Here is an 18,006-nt window from a genome sequence, read left to right on the forward strand (position 1 = left end):
CCTCCTTCTTGTAATATTATTGATGCAATGTAGTTATATATCAAAGTGATAGAAACATACATGCACACATCACTTGATTGATTTTCTTATAACTATTTTCTCCTCTGCTTATTTATGAGAAAATATAAACTTTGCACTGAAACTAGAAATATTCACCTAATCTGGGTGTGTCTTGGCCTGTTGCTATCAATCATATTAAACTAGTAGAAATACGATCTCCCTGCAGTATGAAAGCTGAGGATCCCAGCCACAGGAGCGGCAGAGCGTGCTGTGAGGGGATTCTGCCTGGTGCTCGCCCGCGGCGCTCAGTACACCCCTGACCTCTCCAAGCTTCATTTCCTCATCCGGCAGCTTAGCTGGATTTGACAAGGATTCCAGACACTACTTCTTGGATGCCAAACCCAGGCCCAGCACTCAGTCGAGCTCAAAAGTGGAAACCATCACAGCTATGTGTGAGGATCCCTGAGATGGAACAGGGGCCAGTGTGGCCCTCAGTGTTCAGAACTCTCCCACCTTCTCTGCCTGGACGACGGTGGACTCCCTGGGCCTGGCTCCTGTGGAAGGGACACAGGGCCCAGCAGCACCCAGCAGCCCTGGGCTCCAGCTGCCACCCAAAAGGCAGTTCTGTAGGTAAAAAGCCTGTACTTTGTTTAAAAAAAATCTTCTTAAAGCAGTTTCTCAAACTGGCAGGAAAGGCATTTCCAATCCTTTTTCAAATACTAATATAAAGAAAAGTCTTTTCAGCTAGGTGTGGTGATGCATACTTGTAATCCAGTATTTGGGAGGCTGAGACAGGAAGATCTCAGGTTCAAGGCCAGCCTCAGCAAGTAGTGAGACTCTCAGCAACTTAGTGAGACCTATTTCCAAATAAAGAATAAAATAGGACTGGCAGTATAGCTTAGAGGTAGAATGCCCCTGGATTCAGTTCCCAATACCACAAAAAAAAAAAAAACCCTACTTTTCTTAAAACATTGCCGTGGTTAAGCTTTTTTCTGGCACTCTTAATTAATCTTCTGTCTCAGCCTCCCAAGTACCAGGATTACAAGTGTGTGCTACCACACCCGGCTTAACTGATATTTTTAAAACTCATTTATTAGCATATATACTCATTGAAAAATAAGTCCAAGAAGAGAGAAGCTTGAAGGATTAAAAGAGAAAGCGGGCGTGGTGGCATGTCTAGAGAGTGGCTTCCCTCTGACTGCAATCTCCCCCAGGCAGCTAGTGAGCTGAGTGAGGGGGAGTCTAAACAGTGGAGGAGGTGCCCTGAACCAGGTGCAGGTAGAGGTGGGAGCGCCTGGCTTCTAGGTCTACCTCCATGAGCTCTGGACACCCAGACAGCCCACATTCCAGGAGGTGAGTTTTAGATACGAGCATTCTGGGAAAACAGAGCTTCAGCCTAGACATGATGACAGCGCCAAGGTGTCCCCGAGCCCCCTCATGGTCTCTACGGGGCACACGTGTCTGCTCCTTATGTGAAACTGGCCCCTAGAGCCTCCATGGAGAGGACAGGTAGATTCCCTCGAAGAGGCATCCCAGAACGCTGAGCTGTGTGCCCACCTGCTGAGATTTTGTGAGTAAGAAACAAGAAGGAGAGGGATTCCCACCTGCCAGCACCCAAGTGTGGGGTTGGGGTCAATTGGTAACAGCAGCCCTCAAGGAAGGATACAGGACTTCTGTGGACTTACCTGGAAATTCAAGGAACCAATTGAAATCCCTTCCCATTTCTCTTCTTCGAAAGGCCTTGTTCCATTAGTAATGATATTGGCACGGAAACGCAAGATGAGATCTTTCATTGGGAATAATTTCTCCTTTTCATTTTCACCACTGTGTTAGAAACACAGTAAGTGAAAGACGTGTGGCAGAGAGTCACACTATACTAATTCACATACCTGACTTCTTCAGCTCTACTCTGGCCTGCAGCCTGGAGGGTCAGAACTAACTTACACCATGAGCATCGGGCTGCGGGGCACCCATCTGTTCAAGGCACAGCAGCAGCCTCCCCTGGGATAGGTCCAGGGAGAAGCCCACAGAGGCAAGCAAAGGGTGGGAAATCCTGGCTGAACAGATGAAGGGTCTTGGGAATGAGATGAATGAGGATCAACTTAATAAACTTGTAAGAAAATACCAGTTCTACGAAGTGGGACAGAAAACAGCATTTAAAGAGCTGTCAAAAGGCACAATTACCAAGGACCTAAAAACACCAAGACCATAAAAAAAAATCATAGAGGAATATAGAGAATAATATTCCTAGCTTTCATCCTGTTTGCAATTTTAACCAGCATTTGCCATGTTTACATTCTTGTTTTAAATTTTTATGCATTGCCACAGGTTTCACAAAAGGCCCTCTGCACTTCCATACCCTCAAACCTCCATGCAGAGGAATGCACTGAAAACAGGTCTGAAAACTTCTCCAGCAAAAGAACACACTCTGCATGACCCCACTGTATTAAGCCCAAGAACAGGTAAAACTACATACATTCTGTAAAAAATGTATTGAGCTGTGTACTTATCATTTTTGAAGGCCATGTACTTCAATTTCATTTTTAAGTTGTGGGTAAGGTTCTTGAGCACTGGTATTTGTAACTGATTCTGGAGACAGAGCTGAAAGGCCACAGGGCTGGGGGAGAACATCCATCAAGGCTACATCTAGATTCTTTTCAAACGGCAAAGGGCGTGTGAAAAGCCAGGAACCAGAATAGTCAAGTCTAGCTTCACCACAAGCTAAGTATAGTTCCTACAACATAGGAGAATGGCAGTTTCCCCACTGAATGAGAAGGTTAGCACTTTATAGACTTTAAATCCTTTGATTCTAGCTTTACTCTCTGAGGTGTATTTATTCCGTTGTGTTTTTTAAAGGTGAGGGTTTTGTCTGAAAGTCACTGTGGTCAGTATGTGCATGAAAGAGTCTGTCAAATTTGCAAACAGAGCACAGAGAAATACCAAACAGTTGCCCCAGGTTCCATCCCCATGTGCTAGTGATGGCTCTGTATCTCACTTTACCCTCCTGCCTGAACGGCAGCCTTACGCTTTTCAGCTGGTGGGAAATGTCACCCTCTCTTGGTAGGAACCAGGTTGCAGCAAACCTGTCCAGTGCCTATCTTTCCCACACCAAGAACAGCATAGAACTCAGACCACTCCTGGTCCGGGGGCCTGAAAAGGGGTATACCTCAGTGCCAGGAAAACTCAGTGAACACCAAAGAACCTGCAGCCATCTCACAATTCTGCTCTCAAGAAGGGTAGCTGGTCTAAGCAAGAAAACATCGCCACATCTTACAAACAACTCAGCTCAGTAGACACCCAGGATGGGTCACTGGCCCATTTTATTAAGCTGTATTTGTACATGTGTTTGAGTGTGCCCATGTGTGACATGAAAGTCACAGGATGCCCACAGCCAGTCCTCCCAGAGTTGTGCACTACTGCCGGACCTGTAGAGTAGGAATGAAGAGCCTGTGCCTGTCACTGCTCTGGTGAAACATCTGGGGATTTTCTCTAACTGCCTGGCTACTTTGGGACTACAGTTTCCTCTAACAGACAATGGGGTGTGGAGGTGGTCCAGCAAAAACCCTTTCTAGAGCTGAGGTGGCCTCCTAACACTGTCTGGGTCTCAGGACAGCCTTAGGTGGGGATGAGCAGGCAGGGGTATGAGCTCTGACAGTGCATCTTAAAATGAAGACCTACAATTACAGCTTAAGAAGCTTTCAGAACCACTCTATTTTCAGCCTTCAAAATGACTGTGTGAAGTAGGGCAGGGCCCCTAGTTGACAGAGGACAAAGGGAGACCAGACAATGAAATTAGGTCAAGTTGGCAGCAATTCAATTAAAACAAATGTTAAGAAATGGAATGATTAAGAAATGAGAGCTAGGGATTCTTCACTAAGAATCTCAAGAGTATCAAAAAGCAGCATTAGAAGATGCCATAGTTGAGATCTTAAGTTGCCCCAAAAGGTCCATGTAGCTTGATCCCCAGTGTGGCACTAGTGGGAGGTAACTTTAAGAGATAATGTCAGGCCAGAAGCAGTGGCACAGGCTTGTAATCCTAGTACTTGGGACGCTGAAACAGGAGGATCGTAGGTTTGAGGTTGGCCTCAGCAATTTAGAAGGGCCCTCTGCAACTTAGTGAGACCCTACCTCAAAATAAAAAATAAAATAGGGTTGGGAGTATAGCCTGGAGGTAGGATGCCCCTGGGTTCAACCCCCAGAAATAATAATAATAATAATAATAATAATAATAATAATGTCTAGCAAGAGTCCTTTGGGTTACTGGAGCACATACCCTAGAAGTGGGTGGGACCCTGCTCTTTCTCATTTTCTCATTTCCTCACCACAAGGCACAGGATTTTGCTCCACATCATGTGCTTCTGCCATGACATGACCTCACAAGCCAAAACAACAGGGCCAAACACAGACTAAAACCAAGATAAACCTTTTCTCTTTTTAAGTTGATTATCTCAGGCATTTGTTACAATACAGTAAGCTGACTAACACAAAATGTTAAAAAAAAAAAAAAGAACCCTCAGAAATATCAATGGGAACTGGCCAGAGGGACTTGTGGACTTCTCTGAGCCTCATTTTCTATTTGTAAATGAACAGTTTGGACTTGCTAACTCTCAGATCCTTCCTCCCAGGTAGATTCTGGGCCTCACTCCCAAGAACAAGTGGTAATGAAACTGGTCTTTCACATTAAAAGTTCTTACTTGTTTAAACTTCTGAGCTTCCTCATACTGAGAATAAGAACTTCCTCATATTGCAGGCAGACACCAAGGAAGCAGACACTGACCTCAACATAACTACACCTGACCCAGGTTTTCTTCTAAAAGTTTATAGTCTTAAGATTTACGTCTAGGTCTCTTATCTATTTTGAGTTAATATTTGTATATGGTGTTAGGTAAGGGTCCAATTTTTTCTTTTTCATGTAATTATTATTTTTCAACAATATTTAGTGAAAAGATTATTATTTCCTTCACCAAATGTTCCTGGAAACTTTGTCAAAATTAACTTGACCATATATAGAAGAATTAATTTCTAGGCTTTTTATTTTATGCCACTGGTTTATATATCTGCCTTTACAGCAGTACTACACTGTTTCAATCATTGTAGCTCTATAAGGTTTGAAATCAGAAAGTGTACATCTTCTAGCTTTGTTCTTTTTCAAGATTGTTTTGGGTATTTAGAGTTCATATTTCATGTTAGGATAGATTTTTTTCTGAAAAAAAATAAATGTACGATAGTTTTACCTTAAAAAAAAAAAGAAAAAAATCCTCTGTTAAGAAAGAAAGCAAAAAGAAATACTGAAATGTTATCTCTAAGTGATCAAAAGTTTGATATCAGACAAATGAATCTGTTATGTGAGATTATCATTGTTAATTTTGGATAAATTGCTATCTTAGATGCCAACCACTAAGCCAGGCATGGGAAGGAGGGCTGGGGAGGGAATGGGGTAGGGATTGGGTAGGGGCTAACTGGGCGATGTTTGCATGTATGTCTACACAAGTTTTTATCCCATCACAATGTATGAATACAGTGCACCAATAAAAAAAATTTAAAAAATAACTACACCTGCATATGTAAATGTCCTGCCTTTTGTCCCAATCTCCTCCCCTTGTGTTATAAAAGTTTTCCATGTTCCTGAGCTCCCCAAAGATGGAGATTTTTGTTTTGTTTTGTGGTAGTAGGGATTGAACCCAGAGGCATTCTACCTCTGAGAAATACCCCCAGGCTTTTGTTTTGTTTTAAAACAGGGTTTCACTAGGTTACAGAGAATCTCACTAAGTTACTGAGGCTGGTCTTGAATCTGCAATCTCAAACCTGTCTCAGCTTCCCAAATACTGGGATTATAGGCATGTGCCACCATGTCTAACTAAAGATGGGAGATTTGAGACAGAAAGTCTCTTCTGTCCCTTTTTTTTTTTTTTTTTTTTTTTTGGTATGTGGGCGGGGTACTGAGGATTGAGCGCCAGGGCCTTCTACCTCCAAGCTAAGCTATACCCCCAGCCCTGTTTTGCAATTTTTATTTTGAAACAGGGTCTCACTAGGCTGATGAGAGTCTTACTACTTGCTGAGGCTGGCCTTGAACCTGCAATCCTCCTGTCTCAGCCTCCTGAGTACTAGGATTATAAGTGTGTGCCACCATGCCCAGCTCTTCTATCTTTCTGAAAGTCAGTTTTGAATAAACCTTATTTTCCTCACCACATTGACTTCTGTGATTTTGTGGAGCCAGGAGCAAGCAATAAAGCCTAGCCTCTTGCCACTGTGAGCACAGTTTTACTCATCTGCCAGTCCCAAGGAAGGGGTCTTACCTTGTGCTTAGTTGCTGCTGAAGTTCCAGAACACTCGATGTGTTTATCAGCAAATACTGTGCCTCATTCACCAGGGAAAGGCTGGCTGTCGTGCCAGGAGACTGATCTGAAAATGATGGAGCATTGAAAAGAAGAGTTGTTTTCTCAGAACACTCATGAATCTTGTTTCCAAGGACTGGCAGATTCAAAAGGCAGACACTTCTCAGCACTTGGGAGGCTGAGACAGGTTTAAGATTGCAGATTCAAGACCAGCCTCAGCAATTTAGCAAGACTCTCAGCAATCTAGTGAGACCCTGTTTCAAAAAAATAAACAGTAAAATAGGGATGCGGTGTAGCTTAAAGACAGAATGCTCCTGGATTCAATCTATAGTACCACCCCCCAAAAAAGGTAGACACTATTTCTACATGGGAGAAAAAAGTTGCACACTGTCAAAAACAAAAAAGGTTTAAAGCAGAGGTCAACCTCTCATAAAGCAGAAAGAAGAAAGATGAGTTGTATCATACTCAATTTTAAATAATCTGAAGGAAATAATAATAAAATGTTAAATTGAAATTATTCCAGCAAGGAAGATATGGAGCAACTTTTAGAGGAAGAAACAGGGAAGGAGAGGCAGAGCAGGCCCTCAACAAGGCAGGGCAGGCAGTGGCAGGAAGAGCTTCTGAATCTAACCTGGGAAAAGATAACCTGATTCCAAACAGAATTTTCTTAAGTTATTTTGGTTTTGGTACTGGGGATGGAACCCAGGGCAGTGGACCTCTTAACTATATGCACAGCTCTGTCTTTTTAATTTTTCATTTTGAAACAGGGTCTCCCTAAGTTGCTGAGACTAGTTTCAAACCTACAATAAACCCGTCTCAGTCTCCCCAGTTTAGGGATTACAGGCTTTTACCACCACTTCCAGTTCTACCTTCAAAAACTGGAGATTGAACCCAGGAAGCACTCTCCCTCCGAGCTATACCCCCAGACTTATTGGCTAACTTCCTTCCTTTATTTATTTGTGTGTGTGTGTGTGTGTGTGTGTGTGTGTGTGTGTGTGTGTTACTGGGAATTGAACCCAGGGGCACTCTGAGCAATACCTCTGGACCTATTTTTTTGATAAGTCGGGGCCCCTCACTCACATGACCTCTTCACCCACGTGACCTCTGCGCGGGTTGTGGGGGGCAGAACCCCAGAGGCAGAGTCTGTCTCCCAAGAAGTATCTCACGAGAATCGCGTGTTCCCACGAGTAAACCCCACCCCCGAGATGCATACCTTAAAAGAAGGGCCCTGCCCTTCTAGCCTTGGGTGGGCCTGCAGGTCCCCAGGGCTGCCCATCCCCATCCCTGGGAGAACCATACCATTAAAGCTGATATCACGCATACTGGACTTCTCTCGTGTTTTACACTGCACACCTGCATTCAGACTTTACATTTTTATTCTTTATTTTGAAATAGGGTCGCACTAAGCTGTGGAGGGCCTCACTAAGCAGCTGAAGCTGGCTGAGAAGCACAAATCCTCCTGTCTCAACCTCCCATGTACTGGGATTACAAGCATGTACCACCATGCCTGGCTGCTTTCTTCCTTCCTTCCTTCCTTCCTTCCTTCCTTCCTTTATTTATTTATTTAGTGGTACTGGGGATTGAACCCAAGGGTATTATACCTCTGAGCTACATCTCCAGCCCTATTTTATTTTTTTCTTTTGAAACAGGGCCTCACTAAATTGAGGAGGGCCTTACTAAGTTGCTGAGGTCATCCCAAACCTGTGATCCTCCTGTCTCAACCTCACAAGGAATGGGATTACAAGTATGTGCCATCACATCCAGCTGGACTTAATTTATTTTGAAATATGATCCAACTAGGTTGCTGAGAATCTCACTATATTGCTGAGACTGGCCTGGAACCTGTGATCCTTCTGTCCAGGCCTCCTGTACAGGGATTACTGGCTTGCACCACCACACCCGGCTCTGCCCTCACTGTCTTTAAGCTGTTGACAGAAAGGGTCAAACCCTCCACCTCCATCCAGTTCTTGCTAAAATGGCTCTGCCAGAGAAGGGAGGTGCAGTTCCAGCCCCTTCACAAAAGGACCCTCTTCCACTTCACAGAGGAAAGGCCACAGGCCTACTAAGGCATACTGCCCCTGGGGACTGAAAACTTCAGGCCCCCAAACAAAAGCTCCATTCAAAACTCTGGAGCTGGGGTTGAGAAAATCAAAGTCCCCAAAGCTTGAATGAATGAATGATCCCCCTGCAGGCAGATGGACTCCAATTCTTTCCTAGCCACAAAACTGCAAACCAAGTAAGTTGTCAAGTGACAGATGATTAAAGCCATTTCAGTGTTAGATCCCTGTGTGTGGGGTCACAGACCTCAGAAAAAGGGTTGAGTGGCAGTGTGTTAACCAAACTCCTTCCTTCCCCAGCTCATTATTACTGAAATAAGGCTTCTCAGAAGAGAGCGCGGCTGGGCACCTGCACTCTCGCCATAAGTGACGGTCATTCACAGACGTGGGAACCAACGCCAGCAACCCAGACAGCTCAGTAAGGAATTCATTCTCTTTTATTTATTTTTTATTTTTGCAGTACTGGAGACTGAACCCAGGAGCATTCTACCTCCAAGCTACATCTCCAGCCCTATTTTTATTCTTTCTTTCTTTCTTTCTTTCTTTCTTTCTTTCTTTCTTTCTTTCTTTCTTTCTTTCTTTCTTTCGACTGGGGATAGAGCCCAGGGACATTCTACCTCTGCGCTACAGCCCCAGCCCTATTTTTTATTATTTTATTTTGAAACAGGGTCTCACTGAGACCCTCAATAAGTAGCTGAGGCTGTCAGCGAACCGTGATCCTCCTGTCTCAGCCTCCCGAATGCTGGGATTATAAGCATGCACCACCACACCCAGCGCTATTTTATTTTATATTTGCAATACTGGGGATAGAACCCTAGAGCATTCTACCTCCGAGCTAAACCCAAGCCCCATTTTATATTATTTATTTTGAAACAAGGTCTCACTAAATTGCAGAGGGCCTCACTAAGTAACTGAGGGTAGCCACAAACTTGTGATCCTCCTATCTCAGCCTCCCAAGTACTGGGATTAAAAGCATGCTCCACCACACCCAGCCAGGTTTTATTCTTTGTTTGATATAATTATTTTTTAAATGTATAATACAACGCTTTGGAAAGATAACTGTAGCCGGGCGTGGTGGCCCACGCTTGTAATCCCAGTGCTTGGGAGGCTGAGACAGTAGGATTGCACAGGTTCGAAGCCAGCCTCAGCTACTTAGACCCTGTTTCCAAATAAAGTATAAAATAGGTCTGGGAGTGTATCCCAGAGGTAGAAGGCCCCTGGGTTCCACCCTCAGTGCCACACACACAAAAAATTATATGACTGTAAAAATAGGAAAGGGGAAATGCCTAATAAATTCTTAGGCGTGCCAGCACACAAATGATCGAAGACCAGTGGCCCCGACACAGGGATTGTGCACTGCGAGCGGCATCCCTGCGGTGTCAGTACAAGCTGACTCTCTGCCCCGCGGCATACGGGCACAGGCTGCGGTGGCTCCGCTGTGCCTTCACCTCACCCAGGCCCTCAGCCCCAGGATGGTCCATGGAAATGAGCGTTACTCTCTCCCCTGCAATCACGTCTCTAAGTTCGCCCATACCCAAATGCCCCAGCTAATCTCTTCAGAGAAACAAGCACACACTTTGGTTCCCCTTCCCCATCCATGCAACTCAAAGTCCTCAGCAGCTTGTGACTTGGAAAATCACCCAAACTTCAAAAGATCTACGTAGACTTCAGGATTTGACTCAGAGTTTTGTATCACACATTTTCAGGGTCTAATGGGTCAACTTATGAAGGTCCCTAGACTTGGTTATTGGTTCCCTATATGGTCAAAATACTATTCAGATTTACAAGCAGCCTCTCTGGGAGCTGGTCATTAGGCCAGCGCATCCCTGAGCAAACTGGCAATGTAACAGGGATCCATCCATGCATGCATGCGTTCATTCATTCATTCATTCATTCACTCAGCAAGTGCTTACTACTATGTGCCAGGTGCTATTTGGAGCACTGAAACACAGCACTGAGGAAAACAGACATCCATCCCTGTGCTAGTGGAGCTGACACTCTAGGAGAGGGTAAGAGAACATGGACAATGAGAAACAGGGAGCGAGGAGGGTCTGCGAGGTCCACGGAGAGTAATCAAGCAGGAGGGCAGAGGTTCCAGAGGGTGGGCAAAGGCTCCTGAGAAGCGGCATTTGGGGGACACCCAAAAAGGCTGTTTTCTGCACATGCAGACTTTCAAAGCACTTTCTTCTCTACTATCTTAATTCATCCTAACAACAACTCATGATGAAGAAAATGACTAAACTCTTAAAAGTCTGAGGCATTAAGATCTACAGATACGGAGGCCCCAGAGGGCCCCAGGATTTGCCAGAGTTTAATGTCTATTTGGTAACAGAACTAAAACCCAGGTTTCCCTGTCTCCAGATCTGACCTGAGGGAGAACACAGCAGTGATGTTTTTATTTGGCACAACTGAACCAAGCTTCTAAAACTACAGGACTGTGGCTGGAGGCTTGGGCAGAGGCCAGGCAGCTGGTTTAATGGCCTCCTCAGCCTCCTCGGGGATCCTGGTGCCCCTCTGTCCCCCTGAGCTGGGGCCACCATGGCAGCTCTCACCAAAAACTCCTACCCTGCTTTCTGCACGCGACCAAGTCGCCTTGTTGATCCATTTCACTGGATGCTTTTGATACATGCAGAATAAGCCAGGTTTCCTGTCCTCTTAGAGCCCATCCGCAATGTAATACCTTTTCCATGCTTCTTCTTTGCATTTCGTTGGGAGTTGGCACTTTGTTTGATTAAATGACATGGACGACCAAAAAACTTTGACAACCAACTTGAAACTTTTTCTCCACAGTCGTAAGTATCTACCCTAGCAAGAAAAAAAGGACAAGGTGAACTTTTATATAGTATTTCTTTCTACAAAGGAATTAAAGCTGCAAAATAATTTTAAAAAATTAAAATAAAATATTGCATGAGCCCCTGGGGAGAAGACGGCCCGAAGCAGCAGGTGGCTTATGAAGCCACTGGGCAACCTTCCAAAGCCCAGGAATGATGGGCTGTGGAAGGCTTTCAGATCAGATTTAAAACTTCAGAAATTCCTCCTAAAAGACCCTGTTTATATTATTGACACTGAGAAGCACAACACTTAGAACTTGAGAACTTCCAGAGTGGAATTTTGCTTTTAAAAGCCCTTGAACAAAGATATGTACCCTTGTTTTTATTGTTGCTTTGTTAGGGTTTTTCAGCTTTTTTCTTTTCTTTTGTGGTGCTGGGAATAGGACCCAGGGCCCTGCACATGCTCAGTAAGTATTCCACCACTGAGCCACATCTCCAACTTCTTTTTTTTTTACCTAACTGAAATACTTTCCTCTCGGTCAGATCACAGAGACTGACACATTTGGTTTGTAAAATGAGTACTGTGCCTGTAAGTTCCTATAGAATCTTTTTAAATGTACACCAGTAAAATTATAATGCAAAATTGCTAATAACTTATTTGATGATTACAAGATAGATATTGTTAACAGCTTATCTTCTCCTTAATTTCTCACAAATGGCTTCAGTGATGTAAAACGAGGTTCCAAAAATCAGGACTATGGGAGAAACTGAGTCCGTGGAAGATAAATTTTCTGGTAATATATGTCTGGGCCCTTAGACTCCCCCTGCCTTGCTCCAAGCTATAATAAAATCTAGTCAGAGCTTAAGTGCTGTGAAAGCATTCAGGCTGCAGCAATTACAATGCAGAGTTCCTCTCTATCTTTGCCCTTGATTCTGATCATTAATCTATAGTAAAAGCCTTAAGAGGCAACTGAGGCCATTAGCCCTAAAACTACCTCCTCTCCTCGTGATCCAGCCTGGATATAGGAAAGGTAAACTTTGTGTGCAGCTTCAAAGCACCGTCGTTGATGAGCAACCAATACTGCCCAATACAATAGAGCCGAGGGCCAGGTAGATTCTTGACCCTTGCACTTAGTACATGCACTGTCCGGAGACAAAAAGACACTACCTGGCTAAGGAATAAGTATGTCAGAACAAAAGACAGATATAATAAGTGTGCAGGTATAAAGTTTCGATGGAGATAAAGGAAATCTTGTGAGAATAAGAAAGCATTTTGTATGAAGTAAGTTTTATTCTAAGATTGTCCCAAATGGGAAAGAAAGGACCAGGATAAAAAACAAGAAGGTTAAAAGCAAGTTGCAGAATGTTTGTGGTATGTTTATTTGCATATGTGATGAAGATGGATTATTAAAAGAGGAGTAGATTTCTAATAAGCCTACCGCTTGTGTATTCCCAAGAGGAAAGTGCTCAGCAGCAGGAGAGTACTATGGATAGTAGAGGCTAGAGGAGTACATCTGACAATTAAATCTAAAGACTCCAAAGTCTGCAATGATATTTATCAGAGAACAGTTACAGGAATCAAATCGCCTGTGTCTTCTTGTCATGTTGCTTTTTGGGCCCTGTCTGCTAAACTGTGTTGTGAGTGTTGTCTCATAGGATTGAAGCTTTCAGACATCAGATGGTGTAACAGACAGGACGTGACAGACATCTATCACAGTACTTTGGATCGTCATAAACGTACACAGCATGGACCCATATGATTCCCCCATGCCAACTACATGCATGAATGTTACCCTAAAGCGGGGACCCCCAAATTCGTCCCTGTCCAGCTCAAAGAAGTTAATAGACAGAGGAGGACATGGACAAAGCCTAAGGAATGGAAGGTTCCGAAAGGGTTAAAGGAGATTCTAAAGGCCGAATTCTCCAAAAACTCTGGGTGTGACTCCTGTCCTTTCTGGAATTTGCCCTCTAAGGTTGCCCATCTGCAAGGCCAAGGGGCTGGCCTTAATCACAAGATCTGGGGCTAATCTTAATCACAAAACCAGTGATGTTACAGGTCTCCTTTTTGTCTTATTTACGTGTCCTTCACTATTGTTCTTTGGTGTTTACACTTTTTTTTACTAGGAATCTCACTGGAGAAGAGTATAAGAGTCTTGATTTTGGAAAATAAACTTTGTCAGTTGCACGAGAGGCAATTGTCTGTGTCCAATTATTTCAGATTTCTCCCTCCCAAGTCCTGGAGACTGATCTCCACAGTTTGGACCGTGAGCAGGGACTTGAAGAAGTCTATTTGGTAAGGGGGAGAAATCGCTGCAGAAAAACCTCTGCAGAACTAAGCCGAATTCCTTTGCCCATCTTCCAAGAACCCTATCCCAATGGTTTCAGTGCCCAACTGAGCCAGTCCGTCGCAATATTTGAAATCTTTTTATTATTTAGTAAACTGTTATATACCCAGCTGATATGACGGGGAGGGAATATTAGTAGCAGAAGGTTCCCATCATTTGGAAAGTGTGCTATTCCCTATTTTCAGGTGCAGATCAAATTAAGATCACAAGGGAGGCAGACATTTGATACATTCAATAAACAAATTTATGAACAGGTACCATACAAAAATAAAACCGAAGTGCTACTACATTCAATCCTATGCTTCATTTCCTAGATTTTGGCAGATGATTTTATCAGCCATTCAGATTGGGTAGTACTTCATAATTGTATGGAACATATCTTATGAGTTGTCATCTGAACCCACCACTTTAGAATCCCAGGGGACATCTTGACATCCCCCACACCTTCAGCCCTCCCCTCCAACTTGTCATCTGGTTCTGGTGATTCCTTTTCCAGGACATATCTCTCACGCCTACCTGATTTCCTCTGATTCCTGGCCCTCCATCTCATCTCACTGGAGTTGCTGCTACAGGTGTTCAGTTGGACTTCCAGCTTGCACCCATGCCCCTACAACTACTCAACACCCACCAGCCAGCCTTTGCAAACTGTTAACCTGAATCTTCTCACCAGTGGGCTCCTCTGGACTGTGCAGCCACCTCCAAACTACTCCCCTTGCCTTACCATGTCCTCCCCCCACACTCTGCAGCCAGCTTGGCTCCATGGCTGTGTAGGGAGAGCACATTCTAGAAGCATTCTAGTTGGAGGGACTGAAAATAAATAAGCATAATATGTTGGGAACAATAAATGGAAGAGGGAGAAGCCAACTTCTGTGGCCCTCTGAGAAGAGGACTTTTGAGCAAGCCTGATGAAGGACACTGGTGAGGGAAGAACACTCAAAGCAGAGGGCTCAAAGGCTTGATACAGGCACATGTTTGGTAGGTATGGCGATGCCATGGGGTTAGAGTGGAGTGTGTGGCCGTGGGTGGAGGGTGCAGCAGGGCCCTGTCGCCGCAATGGAGCCTCACCTGTCAGCACAGACCTTGCTTTGGCAAAGCTGAGCCCGTTCGCTGTCGTCCTCAAGAGGCACCTCTATAGGTTCCATCCCTAATGGACAAAGGGTAGAGATGATTCATCATCATGTAAAAAGAACAACTATACAAGAAAAGCCCGTTGTCATGGAATATGCAAGAATTTTAATGTTGCTGGAAATTTGATTTGACCAAGACAATAGCTGGGCATCGGAAACGTTTTTATAACACAAAGATTTTCTTTAGCATTATCAGCACCATGAGCAGCGTGAGAATTAAACAGCTTATTGGTAGAAGAGTCTGTCTGGGGCAATCACATCCATGGTCTAGAATATTTTGAAAGACTTCTCTACTCCATGTGACCTGCCATCTTGACTTTATTGTTCTCCAAGCTATTTAAAATCTTTTAGAAATAGACAAGTAGGTATGACAGCTCATTCTATAAAACATATCAGCATAGAGTGTCAAATTTTTCATTAGTCCCTGGGAGCAACATCAAGTTGTATTCCTAGACTGATAATCACTATTACTAAATTAATAAATAATAAATAATAGAGCCAGGCATGGTGGCACATGCTTGTAATCCCAGCATTCGGGAGGCTGAGACTGGAGGATCGTGGGTCGCAGACAGCCTCAGCTACTTAGTGAGGCCCTCTGCAACTCAGTGAGACCCGGTTTCAAAATAAAGAATAAAAAATAGGGCAGGGGGTGTAACTCGGAGGTCGAATGCCCCTGGGTTCCATCCCCAGACCCACAAAAAATAATAATAATAATAAATAATAATAAAACTTACTATGTCAGTGGAGTAGTAAAACTATTCTTTTTATTTTTATTTAATTTAATATATATTAACATATATATGTAAGAGTATAACAGACACATATTGTATAAAATAAAATAATAATTAGCATATGTTAGAAGGGCGTGGTGGCGCATGCTTGTAATCCCTGCGCTTGGGAGGCTGAGACAGGAGGATTGCACAGGTTCAAAGTCAGCCTCAGCTACTTAGTGAGGCTCTCAGCAACTTAGTGAGACCCTGTTTCCAAATAAAATAGAAAAAGGTCTGGGAGTATAGCCTAGAGGTAGAAAGCCTCTAAGTTCCACCCCTAGTACCACCAAAAAAAAGAAAATGTTAATATCTTGGGCCCACCTGAGCTTGAACAAAAAGGGTATACAATAAATGAAAGTTCTAAGCTGCACATGATGGTGCACGCTTGTAATCCTAGTACTTAGAAGGCTGAGACAGGAGGATAGTGGTTCGTGGACAGTCTCAGCTACTTAGCAAGGCCCTTCACAACTCAGTGAGACCCTGTTTCAAAAAATAAAGAGACTAAAAAATAGGACTGGGGATATAGCGCAGAGGTATAATGCCCCAGGGTTCCATCCCTAGAAGCCCCCAAAAGAATAATAATAATAAATAAAATAAAGAAGGTTCTACGTCAGACATGGTGGCCTACACTTGTAATCCCAGTACTTGGGAGGCTGAGATAGGAGGATTGCAGGGTCACAACCAGCCTCAGCAAGTTAGTGGGGCTCTCCACAACTGTGTGAGATCCTGTTTCAAATTAAAAAATAAAACAGGGCTAGGAGTATAGCTCAGAGGTAGAATGCCCCTGGATTCAATTCCTAGGACCACCAAAAAATGTTCTATATCAATTTCACTAATAAATATAGATACAAAAATAATAAGCATAGAGATTATATTTTTTAATTACTGCCATCCAGGCATGGTGATGCACACTTGTAGCCTCAGTACTTGGAAAGCTGAAACAAGAGTATCACCTCAGCTACTTAGGAAGAGACTCTGTTTCCACATAAAAAATTTTAAATATAGGGCTGGGTGTGTGAAAGTAGAATGATCAGTCCTTAAATTCATTTGGAAGAACAAAAACCCAAAGTAGTTCTCAGCAACAAAAACCATGCAGGAGGAATCACAATATCTGACTTCAAATTATACTACAAAGCCATAGTAATAAAAACAGCATTATTGGCACAAAAACATACACATAGACCAATGGAGCAGAATAGAAGACTCAGAAACAAATCCACACGCAGCCAATTTACTTGACAAAGGAACCAAAAATATACACTGGAAAAAGACAGCCTGTTCAACAAATGGTGTTGGCAAAACTGGTTCCAGTATGCAGAAAATTGGACATAAACCTCACTTTCTCGCCCTGCACAAGAGTCATCTCAAGATGGATCAAAAACTTGGAAGTCAGACCAGAGACCTTGCAGCTCCTTGAAGAGAGCATAGGTCCAATAATTCAATACATAGGCACAGGCAAAAACTTTCTCAATAAGACCCCAAAGGCACAAGAAACTAAAAGGTGGATCAATACATGAGATTGCATTAAACTGAAGAGCCTCTGTACAGCAAAGGAAACTATCAAGAACCTCGACAGAGAGCTGAATGAATTGGAGAAAAATTTGCCAACTACTCCTAATATCTAGAATAGAACGCAAAAACTCATGGTTAAGAAAAAAACCCAAAATAACCCAATCAAAAACTGAACAAGTGAACTAAATAGACGCTTCACAAAAGAAGAAAGTCAAATGGCCAATAAATGTATGAAAAAAGGTTCAACATCATTAGCAATCAGAGAGATACAAATCAAAACTACCCTGAGATTCCACCTAACTCCAATTAAAATGGCAATCATTAAAAACACAATAACATTCGGGAGTAGTGGAACACACTTGTAATCCCTGTACTTGTAATCCCTGTACTTGGGAGGCTGAGACAGGAGGATCATGGGTTCCTGGCCAACCTCAACTACTTAGTGAGGCCGTCCACAACTTAGTGAGACCCTGTTTCAAAATAAAGAATAAAAAATAGGGCTGGGGGGTGTAGCTTGGAGGTAGAATGCCCTTGGGTTCAATCCCAACAACCACACACACACACACACACACACACACACACACACACACACAGAACAAAACAACAAATGCTGGTGAAAGTGTGGAGAAGTGGAAACTCTAGTACATTGTTGGTGGGAGTGCAAATTAGTGCAACCACTTTGAAAAACTGTATGAAGGATCCTCTGAAGAATGAGAATTAACCTACCATATGATGTGTATCTGTGTTGATAGCTGCACAATTCACAATTGCCAAACTAGCCAAGATGTCCATCAACAGATGAATATATTACAAAACTATGGGATATGTTCACAATGGAATTTTACTCAGGCATAAAGAAGAACAAAATTATGTCGATTTTCAGGGAAATGGATGGAACTGGAGGACATTATGCTAAGTGAGATTAATCAATCACAAAAAGTAAAATATTGGATGTTCTCTCTAATATGGAGAAGCTAGGCAAAAAAAAAAAAATGGGTCATAGGAGGAACTCTAGACAAAGAAGAAGAAACTATAGATGAGCAAATAAGGTGACCTAGCTGAGGGTATGGGAGAGAGGAAGAGGGAAAT

The 18,006-nt window shown here is 43.2% G+C and overlaps 1 protein-coding gene across 1 annotated transcript in view; it reads right to left on the minus strand.

Annotated features, from left to right (window-relative positions):
* The window catches only part of MOCOS (molybdenum cofactor sulfurase), a gene marked incomplete at its 3' end in the record, with an annotated part of 55,015 nt that overhangs the window by 4,042 nt on the left and 32,967 nt on the right, over nt 1–18,006 (minus strand). The window contains exons 10-13 of the mRNA XM_080714699.1: nt 14,574–14,652; nt 11,073–11,197; nt 6,297–6,402; nt 1,686–1,824 (exon numbers count right to left, since the gene is read on the minus strand). Of these exons, the coding sequence (XP_080570825.1) occupies nt 1,686–1,824; nt 6,297–6,402; nt 11,073–11,197; nt 14,574–14,652 (449 nt within the window). The remainder of the gene's footprint in view (nt 1–1,685; nt 1,825–6,296; nt 6,403–11,072; nt 11,198–14,573; nt 14,653–18,006) is intronic.

The sequence above is a fragment of the Muscardinus avellanarius genome, assembly GCF_963383645.1.
Source record: "Muscardinus avellanarius genome assembly, chromosome: 17".
In the NCBI taxonomy this organism is placed as follows: domain Eukaryota; kingdom Metazoa; phylum Chordata; class Mammalia; order Rodentia; family Gliridae; genus Muscardinus; species Muscardinus avellanarius.